Here is a 12,659-nt window from a genome sequence, read left to right as displayed (position 1 = left end):
CACATTCTACTCATGTAAAAACACCAGGCAGGCCCCACAAATAATCCTGAGATGCATTTTAAATAAAAGGACACATTCTACTCATGTAAAAACACACTGATTCCCGGACCGTCCACAGGCCAGATTGAGAAAGCAAGTGGGCCGCATCTGGCCCCCGGGCCTTAGGTTGCCTACCCCTGGTGTATGCCAATGCCCGCAGCGTTACATTGAATAAGCTCTGAAAAGTGAGCTTTCTACATTGCCTCTGCGGTGAGATCTGGCACACTGAAGAAGGCTTATTGGAAAAGGAAGCGCTTAACATCTGCAATATGAAAGAAATAAGAAGAAAGGAAATTGTGGTCTACATTTTTCAGTGGATATGCTGTGGTTGTGGGTTTAGTGTTTACCTTGTTTAGGTCTATTCTCTGTTTCTCTGTAAAATTCCCATCATTGTGCTTTAAATCCTTCAGGATTATCACCTGGAAAATGAAAAGGGTTGGTAGGAATGAATAGCAGCATCACAGTAATCCATGTATTGTACAATGTCATGAGAGGTCTGGATATGTAGGTTATATTTTAGAAATACATTTACATGAAATGTTACATTACTTAACCATTGATGGGGAAATGGACACCATTATCCTTTGCAAGGGTTGTGATATGATCTAAGTGCAGTGACAATCCTTTATACATACAAAGAGGTAACAAGAGAAGAACTAGGTGAACAAAACATTTCATCAGTCAGCTTTATCCAGTTCAGGTCCACACAGAGGCTCCCCAACCCCTGCACATGGGTTTTTCAGATACACTTTCTCCTTTTGGCATGCACATTGCGCAAATGACTCAAGTAAGTCCACTCCCGTTTTCTGAGTTACTATATTCATCGCTCTTCCACCACTTGCCATCCATATTAGTTGGTAGAGCTTGGTGGAAAATATCGCAAGTGTTTATTATTGTCTCTTCCCTCAATCACTCCTTTCCTGCCTTCTTTATAGGTACAAGCCCATGTATTTCTGTAACTGTGTAAGCACCTATTTTAAAAAACAAAAACCACAAAATTCCCAGTAGTGCACAAGACTACAAAAGCAAATGGTGCCAACCTAAGCAATTATGCTTCCCAATATGCAAATTTATATTTTTAGGAGGGGGGTATCCATTTCCATTTGTTTGCTTATTTTATAATGGAGGTCTTGCACAAGACTGATATTTGCCTACCTCTCTGCAATTGTGTGCAAGTCCTCCCAATATCCACCCAAACCTCAATACATCAATGAAACCTCCTTACGCCATAATATGCAACTGCTCCAGTTGCTCTTCAGTGATGATTATTTTATTTACAGGAATAATTATATTTCTTTTAGCTGCATCATAGTTCAATTGAGCTGATGTGGAGGGCAGCAGAACTAATCACAGTGAGAGATAGGTAGTGGTAGCTTGCTTCTTGGGCGGCAATCCTGATCTCAATTACCTGGCAGTAACCCCCTTAGAATGAAACAGGATTTACTTCTGAGGACACATAGCTAGGACAGCAGCCTTAGAAAGCTGGGTGGACCAAGAGCACAAAACGTTACACTTCAAATATGTGAAGCTGAAAGGAATTGGAAGGAAGGAAGGAATTGTGACAATATTCTTGAAAAAGCAAGATCAGGCAACCAGGAGACCCTTTTATCTTTCTCAAAGAGCCTTTAAACTGCTGGAGTTGTACTGCCTGTACCTCCCGACGCCTAGTTACTTCATCTTCTTACCCAACAGGCCACATATATAGACACACATATTTCACAGCTGTACCCCTCCACCCCCTGCCTCACCCACAATTCCTCTGACTAGATACAGTGTGAAATAATTGTGATGGGAGCAAAATAAAACAACAGAAACCATCCATGGCTGGACTTGAACCACCAGCCTTTTTGGTTAACAGCCAAATGTAGCAAAGCACTACAGACGCTTGCAGGAAGCTACCATGGAAAGTCAGGTGATCTAATTGTCTCTCATGAAGTAGACCAGGAAAGCTTAAGTCACAACTATTCAAATTGTTCTTTTAGAATATAAAATGTCTCTGATGGGTCTGATGACTTAATTGTTATCTGTCCATTTGGTTGATATTTTCTGAAAATGAATCAAACTCTTTTTGTGCTAAGAAAGAGCAGCACTTCTCTTCTTGCCCCAACTCCCATTTCAGGGAGCTTGGCAAGCACCCTCTCCTCCTGCAACTCTTACCCCTCTCTGTGTTCTTAGGTTACCCTTAACCTCACTGCTTCCACATTCCTGTCTCCCTTCACTGCCAATCCCTCTTTATATGTTTTGTCTGCTGGATCCTATTTATGTTTTTAAAATTTTAATATAGAGGCTTTGTTGAATAACAGTGCTGTGCAAAACAGAGACTTGTTGCCCTGTTCAGTAATCTAGCCCTCGTCAAAATGGCCTCAACCTTCATTACTGTAAAAAAATTAATCAACTGCAAGGCCAAGTATAGATAATTGCAACAGTTCTGCAGCCTTTCCAAGGACTACCTACATAGAGCAGATAGACCAAAAATGGTTGGCACACCACAGTTTAAGAACCTCTGCTCTATTGTATCCCTGTGGTTTGCAAGTAACTGGGAATGAGCATGAAATGGCACCTTATCTTGTACAAGATCATTTCCAGAGGAGAAAAACAGAGATGCTGGAGTAAATGTACCTTCTTGTCATATTTGCCTTGACGCAGCCTCTGGCTAGTGTCACGCCTTGTGTCGTCATCAATCTGAGAATCAAAGAAGGCTTATTTAGCTGACTTCAGGAATGCATAGTTTTAGCGTAGTTTTAGATTCAGAAGAGCAGGGTCCCTTCATGATGGTCACAGCCACATTCTAATATTATACAATAACCTTATAATTACACAATAATAACCATTAGGGGTGCATTGAATTAATCAATGCAGGTGCCCTTGTGTTGCCTTTCAGCTAGATCTACTGCTTCTGTGCACATTATATAGGCAAATTATTTTGAATGCTCCAATATCATATTTCAGAGTGACTTGTTATGCTTTCCTTGAAGTTCTATGGTACTTAGCAGCACTTGCACACCATTCTCTTGAAACTAAGATTCTTGTGTTTTCTATGTTCCTAAATGCTTGGCTTTCGAGCATATAGTGGCTGTAAAGCTCCCGTTTCAGGCAGATTAGATGGTTCTAAGATGCTGGTGACAAGGACCTTGCTGCAGAAATAGCAGGTCTTCCACCTACTGCAACCTCAGATTACAACACCACAGGTAATATATCCCATCCTGGTGTGTGCAAGAAAAATATAATTTAGCACCTATGTTTCCCGCAATTTGTAAGGGCATCAGACTCAAATATACTTCTCCAAACATGAGTTGTGTAGTGGTCCTTTGCGCTTGAAGAGATTTTAAACAATACATGCATACTCATTTACCACTTCGAACTCACAGTTCATAATTTTCTCTGCTGTGGGGTAGAATACTGTATTTCTAAGCATTTAGATCATGACATTTAATGTCTGGGAAAAGCTGGTTCCTTCCTCAACTGCCACTCAAATAAAATAAATAATTGTAAGAGTAGCAGAATTGTGAATGTTATTTGGAATGTAAGTCATGTAAGATGATAAGACATCTACTAAATATTGTTACTGTGGGTGCAAAAACCCCTAAATTCCAGATCAAGTTAGTGTTAGAATTTAATTAAGGTTGGGGTGTTAGAACTGGGAAATAACCAGACTCACGTGTGTTAAAGATGTGCATTTGACCTGTGTACTAGACGCGGGTGGCGCTGTGGGTTAAACCACAGAGCCTAGGACTTGCTGATAGTAAGGTTGGCGGTTCGAATCCCCGTGACGGGGTGAGCTCCCGTTGTTTGGTCCCAGCTCCTGCCCACCTAGCAGTTCGAAAGCACCTCAATATTGCAAGTAGATAAATAGGGACCGCTCTCCGGCGGGAAGGTAAACGGCGTTTCCGTGTGCTGCGCTGGTGCTGGCTCGCCAGAAGCGGCTTCGTCATGCTGGCCACATGACCCGGAAGCTGTCTGTGGACAAGCGCAATGCTGTCTGTGGACAAGCGCCAGCTGCCGGCCTATAGAGCGAGATGAGTGCCTGGATCGGTCACAACTGGACCTCACGGTCAGGGGTACCTTTACCTTTACTAGACGCTTCTAATCATTTAATTAGCATGTGTGAAAGCAAATTATGCTGGGCAAATTTACTAAATTGTGTATTGTTGTTGTTGTTTAGTCGTTTAGTCGTGTCCGACTCTTTGTGACCCCATGGACCAGAGCATGCCAGGCACTTCTGTCTTCCACTGCCTCCTGCAGTTTGGTCAAACTCATGCTCAAACTCAATACACAATTTGACCAAACTCAAACTCAAATTGTGTATTAGGTACTTCTTAATCTTAATCTTCCTGAAAGGAAATTGAGTCAGCCTAATTTCCTCTCAGGTAATGGCCTGGGGGATAATGATCAATTAGCACATCAAAAGTGTGGCACCCCTCCCTGAGTTAGAAAAGCAGAGAGAGCATGAAAACTTAGTAGGAACTGTGTGATGTAAGCGGACAGGAGGAAGTTAGAGAGACATGGCTGATTTGCTGCTGGGCCACAAGACTACAGTGTGGAGATAAACAGAAAACTCTTGAAATGTAAAGCTTTGAACCATCTCCATCTAGGCTCAGGTTGTACAGAGATGGCACACTTATTTTTTCTCCAGCTATTCTCCCTCTCACCTTCCATCCTAGCCAATGTGAGGCCATACACAGAGATTAGGATATCACAGAGCGGTTTTCTAGATAGCGTCTATGGTTCCAATATCATGGTTTACCATGTTCAGGAGGCACCCAGTACCACTTTATTGTGAAGGAGAACATGTGCCATAGACGGCTGCTGTTTCCTACCTTCAAACTAACATGACTTGTCTCGTTAGTCTCCAGAGGAATAATCTTGTCAGGTGGGATGTGGGACCATTTTTTCTGGAGTTCAGTGGCTCTTCTATATTTCCTGTACATCAGAAAGACAGGTATACTTGCAGCAATTTTTTAAGCATTTGAATCTGGAATTAGAACATTTTAAGAACTTCAGACGCTAGTTGTCTGATAATGAAATATTATATATTGACCTTTTTGACAAGTCAGTTTGAGTCAAGCTGAAAGCAGACTTCTTAGAAGTAACCTTAAAGTGTGCACTGACCTCAAGCCAGTATCAAAACTCCCAATGACTAAACTGCTACAACTCAAAGATGGGATGCAGATATTCCATTACTGAAGTTTATCTGCTAGCATGCATCAGGTGGAGGGGGAAAGGGAATGAGAGAATGAGAAGGAACCTTTCTGACCAGGTAGATGAAATAGTCAAAACAGCAAATCCACCACAGGGGGCTTGATCAGCTGGGAGAGCAAGGGTTGCCAGAGCTTAAGCAATTTAGCTCATCTACGTGGGTGGCACTGTGGGTTAAACCACAGAGCCTAGGGCTTGCCGATCAGAAGGTCGGCAGTTCAAATCCCCGTGACGGGGTGAGCTGCCGTTGCTTGGTCCCTGCTCCTGCCAACCTAGCAGTTCAAAAGCACAAAGTGCAAGTAGATAAATAGGTCCTGCTCTGGCGGGAAGGTAAACGGTGTTTTCATGCGCTGCTCTGGTTCACCAGAAGCGGCTTAGTCATGCTGGCCGCATGACCCGGAAGCTGTACACCGGCTCCCTTGGCCAGTAAAGCGAGATGAGCGCCGCAACCCTAGAGTCGTCTGTGACTGGACCTAACGGTCAGGGGTCCCTTTACCTTTATGCTAGTTGACCTTTGTACAGAGACTTCAAAAGCGTAAATTTCAGAAAGGATTTGTGGACTTAGGTCAAGGAAGGACAGAGGAAGAGGAAATGAGGACTGTACCTCAGTAGCAGCAGAGCGATGATCAGAACTACCACCACAACCCCAGCAAGTGTGAAAACAGCTATTGTCAGAATGTGCGGCCCTGTAAAAGTAAGAAATGGGAAATCAGACAAACTTAAGAAGAAAGTTCAGGGTAATCAAGAGTGTAATTAACCCTTCTTTGTGTGCCTCCTCCATCCGAGGTCTGGAGGGTGGCAATATGGAAATAGGCCTTTTCCGCAGCGCCTCCCCATTTTTGTAATGCTCTTCCGAGGGAGGTTTGTCTGGTGCCTTCATCATATATTTTTAGGCGTCAGGCAAAAATGTTCCTTTTTAATTAGGCCTTTGGCTGATTAATATCCTACAGCCTTTTAAATGTGTTTGTGGGAAGGGTGAAGTTAGTGTTTTGTTGTTTTTGCTTTAACTATTAACTGTGTTTTTACCTTGTTTTTATTCTGTGACCCACCCTGAAATCTTGTGAGGGGCAGTATATAAATAAAATAAAATAATAAAATAAAATAAAACCTGCATCCCTCTGTCTCAGGAATTCAGAGAGACAAACCTAAAGACTCTCAGTTGACATCTCATTAGATAAATGCCTGTGTAACCCTCTTGAATTAAGAGTGACATCAGCAGGTGGGCATAATTTTTGAAAGCTGGCCTTATATGCCAAATTTGACCCCAAGGTTGGCCAAGGTTGGCCTGTGGGCTGGAGTTGCCCTACCCTCGGTTTATAATATCAGTCTGAATGGATGCCTACCAGCCATTATCCCCTATTATTAACAGTGTGATAGGAATTTTATGGTCTTAGATATATGGTAACGTTCATAACTGCACATACATAGATCAACACAGGAAGACCAACCTGGAACCATTTTGATTCCTAAACTGACCAAATCCTTTCTCTGCAAGGTTAAACTGGAAAAGCCTCCCCATTGTCTCTTTCCTCACAAATCCTGTCTCAAGGATATGTCTGTTTGAATAAGGTGTGAGCCTGTGACCTGGCCCAGGAAATAAGTATTTTACCACTACAAAAGAATGGCCAGGCTCCCCAGGCAATCCAATCAAGTAACTTGCCAGACAGGAGATAAACTGTGACAGGAGAAAAACAACATTAAAATTTGTGCGATGTAGGTGTGATGTATCTGAGGGGTGGTCTTAGGTTACACCCCTTCTGTGATGTATGCATAATGTTTCTGGGGGTGGTCTTGATCTAGAGGATGGGAATTTCAAAAGTCTTTATAAGCCCTTGCACAGCAATTTTGGGGGTCCTCTTCCTCTCCTGCGTGTGAGGGGAACACCCTGTTGCAACAGATTAATAAAGATCAAGCTTACTAGCTGCTTTGCTTCTCAATATTCTCTGGTTGGCCTCTGTTATTTTCTCCTACCAATAGGGAACCCACGTAAGGACTCTATATGGGCTCTTGGATACCCCATAAGGGAAAAGGGCATATTTTTATTTACAACAACAGCTATGTGTGTTATTATTATTGGTCTTCTATTTGAAGCTTCCCTCAAAGGGTGGTATATAACAATATATTAAAATATACAAATCAATACAACAACCTTAAAACCAGTAATATAAAGCAAATATCAAAACAAAACATCAAAAAGATAAACCATACATTCAGACAATCCAGCAGCAATCTATCTTTTACATCAGCACAAAACCATAAACACTGAAAAATACATTCATCTTAAGCTGATGCCTAAAAGTAGGGTAGAAAACAGGCAATTCACTTCTGTCCCCTTCAGAATGGCCAGGAGTACCTCCTGCTTTCCTAAATGAGGCATTAACCACGCCCTGAATCCATCCTGTCAGACAATCCTAGCTAACTTTTATTAGCCATGATGGGAAAGGTTCAGGAGAAGTGATAGCAGGCTAGACACTGTCTGCATCTTCAGGCTGTAACAACTGAAACTGATCCCCACAAACCAGGACAAGGCTGTGCTCTGAACACTTCTACCTCACATGTGCTGGAAGCAATATACAAAAATGTGCAGTGTAATTTTATAAATGTCAGAAGCCAACTTTGTGGAAGACTTGCTTTGTGCCTTCATTACATATCTTTAGGTGCCAGGGGAAAACTTTCCTCTTCTCCCGGGCCTCTGGCTAATTAAACAATCTATGGCCTTTTAAACTGGGCAGAGGGTAATAGTTTTGTTTCCCATTATGTTATGTATTTTTTGTTTTTATACTGTAAACCACCCTGTAATCCTCTGATGAAGGGTGGTGTATAAATTTAACAAATAAAACAAGCTCCATTGAGTTAAGCTTGGACAGGTCTGCAATCCTGTATTGTTTCCTAGGAGTAAACCCTATTAAATGCAATGGGATTTACTTGCACATGTATAGACTGCATTGTTAACCTTTGAAAAAATTAAGCCTGTACAACCATCAGTCTAGGCCTAATGATTTCCACTAAACCCTTTTGAAAATGCTTGCAGCAACTACTTGGCAAACACTTGACCTTTGTTTTTTTTGGGCATATGCCCATGCTTTCCATCTACCTCTTCACCAAAGGCCAATCTTATTTTCTCCTTAATTCTCTGACAACAAGGTCATCCTTGTCAGAACACCCGGGCTGGCTGATCCTACTCAGAAAGCAGGACATTGGGTCACCAATAAATAAATCAGTTAGCAAGCAAATGTCTTTGGCAAGTTACAAGATGGTTTTCTGCCCTGCAGCTTGGGCTGAGTGACAAAAGGCTAAATAGCTCCAAGCACGCTTTAAACAAATTACAAGCTGATGTCTGGAATTTAGAAATTGGATGACATATTTATATTTCTGAGGTTCTGCTGCCCTCTAGTGGTTTCAGTCATCCCCTCATGAAAAAGAAGAGCTTTCACAAGACTTTCTCTCACCCTCCACGTTTTTGCACCCAATTTAAAGAAAAATATTCAGGTTTCTGCCTTGCACATTGTTACTGTGATACATGACACTATATTTCTGAATTTGAGATGAAATTTATGAAAGGGCACTTAATAACTTTTGAATTAAACAAGGTATTGAAAAATAGAAACATTATGTTCTCTACAATATGCTCAGGTTTTCATTGTTCTTTTTCTTTTGTATTGCATCCTCTACTTCATTTCAATTTAACATCTAGTCTGATAAGAAATACAATAACATTTGCAGCCAAAAACAAAGAAACCCCCTTTACAGCCAAGGCATTTCATTACAGTGGTACCCCGCAAGACGAACGCCTCGCAAGACGGAAAACCCGCTAGACGAAAGGGTTTTCCATTTTGGAGGCGCTTCGCAAAACGAATTTCCCTATGGGCTTGCTTCGCAAGATGAAAGCCCATAGGGAAATCTCCGGGACAGCGGGGAAGCGCAGCGCGTCTTCCCCACTGTCCTCGGACCTCCTCCGAAGCCTGGCGGCGGGGCGGGGACACCTCCTCCCGCCGCCGCCGGGCTTCGGAAGGCTCCTCCGAAGCTGGGCGGTGGGGCGGGAACACCTCCACCCGCCGCCGGGCTTCGGAAGGCTCCTCCGAAGCCGGGCGGCGGGGCGGGAACACCTCCCGCTGCCGCCCGGCTTCGGAACGATGCTCCGAAGCCGGGCGGCGGGGAGGGAACACATCCTCCCGCCGCCTGGCTTCGGAACGATGCTCCGAAGCCGGGCGGCGGGGTCGCGAAGCCTGGGCGCGCTGATCTCAGCGCGCGCAGGCTTCAGCATGCTGGCAACTCTCTGCAAGCAGCGGGAGAGGTCCGCGAAGCCTGTCCAGGACAGCTTTTGAAGGCAGGGGGGGGGGAGCAAAAACTTTTGCCCCCCCCCGCCCGCCTTCAGAAGAGGTCCTGGACCTCTTCTGAAGGCGGGCGGGGGGCAAAAGTCTTTGTCCCCCCTGCCTGCCTTCCCAGGGGAAGTCCTCCGCTGTCCCGGGGCGATTTTAAAATGCCGCCCGCCAGCATTTTAAGATCGCCCCGGACAGCGGAGAAGTCCTCCGCTGTCCCGGCATTTTTTTAAAATGCTGGGGGTGGGAAGAAAAGCCCTTGTCCCCCCCCCCCCCCGCCTTCAGAAGAAGTCGGGGACAGACTGTCCCCGGACCTGGTCTGAAGGCGGTTTCCATAGGAACGCATTAATTGATTTTCAATGCATTCCTATGGGAAACCGTGCATCGCAAGACGAAAAACTCGCAAGACGAAGAGACTTGCAGAACGAATTAATTTCGTCTTGCGAGGCACCACTGTATGTAGTTTGATTTGGATATAGAAAGAACAATGTCTAGGTAAATTAAGAAATCATGCTTTTAGAATTTGAAATAAATAAATAAATTACCAAGCTGAACCTATGCTGAAAGTTTGAGACATTGTATTCTAGCTAGGCAGCACCATATTTACTCTCTGGTCAACTTCTACACCTGAGGCGTCATATACTTTTAACAGTCACAGTATATTGATATACCATTAGGGTAATTTATTCTTGCCAAGGGTGTGTTCAATATCTATGTCTTTTATCTCAACAGTAGCAAAAACTGCTATTGGAAATGGGAGAACATTTCTGGCATTAATGGGAATTGCATCATACAATCTGTGAGCTCACAAGCAGTTGTGGGGGAGACAAACAATTGGAGAATTCACACCACACAGTGCTACAATGGGAAGCTGCTGAGCTCTGAGGCTAGATGTGTAAATCTCTGCTTAAGTGCTTTAGTACATTTGCCCTAGTTTACAAATTCCTAACATCTGGGGCCAGGTGAATAGGAAACTGCTCATTTAGCTCCAAACTTGAGTGGTACAATACAGGACAGGGGGTATATTTAACTGCTTCCCTGTGGTGTACGGGAGAGTTGGGGAGCAAGATTTGGGCCAAATGATCTGGGTCAAATGATAAAGAAGGGATTAGTGTAAGTGAGTGAATTATTTACCATGCAAGAATGATAAGTAAGGTGGATGGGGACACTGGGAATCCTGCAAATCAAGTAAACTCAGAATGGGCATCAGCACTGACATATTCAGTCTTTTTGAACTGTATGCTCTCAGAAAATACTCCCATGTCAGGTACTACTGCATACATTGAAGATTGTTTAAGTTGACAAGTTGATTCAGAACTCAGCATTCAAAGAACAAAAAAAGACAGGTTTGGATTTTTTTTTTTTAAGGTAAATTATTGGTTTTACTACCAGCCTAATGGTTCCTGTGTTCAAACTGGATGTACAAGTCTCATTGATTCTGTGCAAGTCCCCTTCGCAAGAAACAGATTGTCTCACCAGTGCCAGGAATATCACTAGGCAGGGTGTTTTTTTTCCAGATGAATGATGGTTTGTCCGTCTTTGGTACTGTCTCATTCAGATGAGTGTCAAACCGTAGGAGGGCCTTGTACTAGAATGAGAAAATAGAGGAAGGTTTTAGTCTGAAACTCCTTTTCCCAAGAAAACTGATGGATGTGAGTATAATGTCAGCTGAGGACCTCAGTCACTCTCCCCACACTTTTCATCCCTCCATCCTGGATCCCCTGCATCTCCACCATATTGAGCTGGTTTGGGCTGGCTTGTTAACAGAGTCTCTTTGCTCCTTTTTTCACACAAGCTGAGATTGAATCAGGAAGCTTCTAATTAACCATGGCATCCCATTTTACCTGAACCCTGGTTTAATATCCTGGGTTGTCCCATAGCCGGTAACCATAGAGTCACCAGGGGAGATTTCCCTCCTTTTTCCTGTATGCATTTATCCCTCACATTATTTTCTTTCACTCAAAATAGATCGCTTTCATCGACTATCACTCTGCTCATGCTAGGTAATAACAGCACTTTTCAACTCTGTGGGCCAAACTAGAAATGAAAGCATTCACACAATTTAGTAATTGCAAAAATTATTTCCCAGCAGCAAACAGCATCCATGGCGGAATGGGGACTTCCATCAGGACCACGGCATGAGCTTTATCTCATTTACATTGCTGTGGCCCTTAAACTCTCCCTCTCCAGCTACTTTTTGCATCTGGTTAAATGCTCCCCCACTGTTGTCAAACTTGACTGCTATTTACTTTTAAAAGATTATCTGCATGATTACTAATTGCATGCATTAACAACATGTCTATTTTGGTGCTGTGCCTACAAGACTGAATGGGATGGAGCTAGATAGATAGAGATATATAAATATAATTCAAGAAGTGTGCCCATTAGCTCTGAGTAGGAGGTACATAAAGCCTCCAAATTCATTTTTTGAAAGGTAAATATAGGAGAAACCCTTTTTGGAATAACAGAGGGCAAGGAGAAATACAAACTGGCACAGTTAGGCAAGGGGAAAGCTACTGAAGTGTTTTCCGGTGCGCCATCTAATAGCTGCCTTTGACGCTAACCAACCACTTCCCTGCACCGAAACCCTTCAACAGTTCCTTGGGTTACTTGCAACTCCAGCTAGAGGCATGGTTTGGCCCTATACTTACTTCTAAATTATTTGTCGTGTACATAAGGGTGAGATTGACATCAACATCCCCAAATTTATCCAGGACTACAGGACCAAGAATACCTGTAAAGGGAAAAATAATAATCAAAGCCTGATAATTTTCCCTGAACATGACAGGCAAGCCAGCAGCCCAATATTCACCATTCATCTCACAGCACCTCTATTGTACTGATAATATTCAATAAGAAGAATGAGACTAGTGAGGACACACTTTTGACACACTTTGTTAAGGACAGATTTCGATCTCAATTTCTGTAGGCGGAGCAGAGCATCAGAAGCCACAGCCTGGAAGAGATATTAGATAAGGCTGGAAAAACATGGCAAATGCAACAGGAAGTGGGAATTGAAGATACAGAACTTGGTGCAGACAAATAGATACTTAATAAGAAAAGCATTGTGGAATATTATCTCAATATATGATCAGAACAGAGAGA

General features: G+C 43.1%; 1 protein-coding gene across 2 annotated transcripts in view; it reads right to left on the bottom strand.

The window, feature by feature from the left end:
- The window catches only part of GUCY2C (guanylate cyclase 2C), a 53,511-nt gene that overhangs the window by 26,344 nt on the left and 14,508 nt on the right, over positions 1-12,659 (bottom strand). For both annotated transcript variants that reach the window (XM_083462751.1, XM_083462750.1), the window contains exons 9-14: positions 12,206-12,288; positions 11,031-11,142; positions 5,840-5,921; positions 4,857-4,959; positions 2,659-2,721; positions 387-458 (exon numbers count right to left, since the gene is read on the bottom strand). In XM_083462751.1, the coding sequence (XP_083318877.1) occupies positions 387-458; positions 2,659-2,721; positions 4,857-4,959; positions 5,840-5,921; positions 11,031-11,142; positions 12,206-12,288 (515 nt within the window). The remainder of the gene's footprint in view (positions 1-386; positions 459-2,658; positions 2,722-4,856; positions 4,960-5,839; positions 5,922-11,030; positions 11,143-12,205; positions 12,289-12,659) is intronic.

The sequence above is a fragment of the Podarcis liolepis genome (genome assembly GCF_965112155.1).
Source record: "Podarcis liolepis genome assembly, chromosome: 10".
NCBI lineage: Eukaryota > Metazoa > Chordata > Lepidosauria > Squamata > Lacertidae > Podarcis > Podarcis liolepis.
Note: the sequence above shows the minus strand (reverse complement) of the source record. Positions and strands in the feature narration are given on the sequence as shown.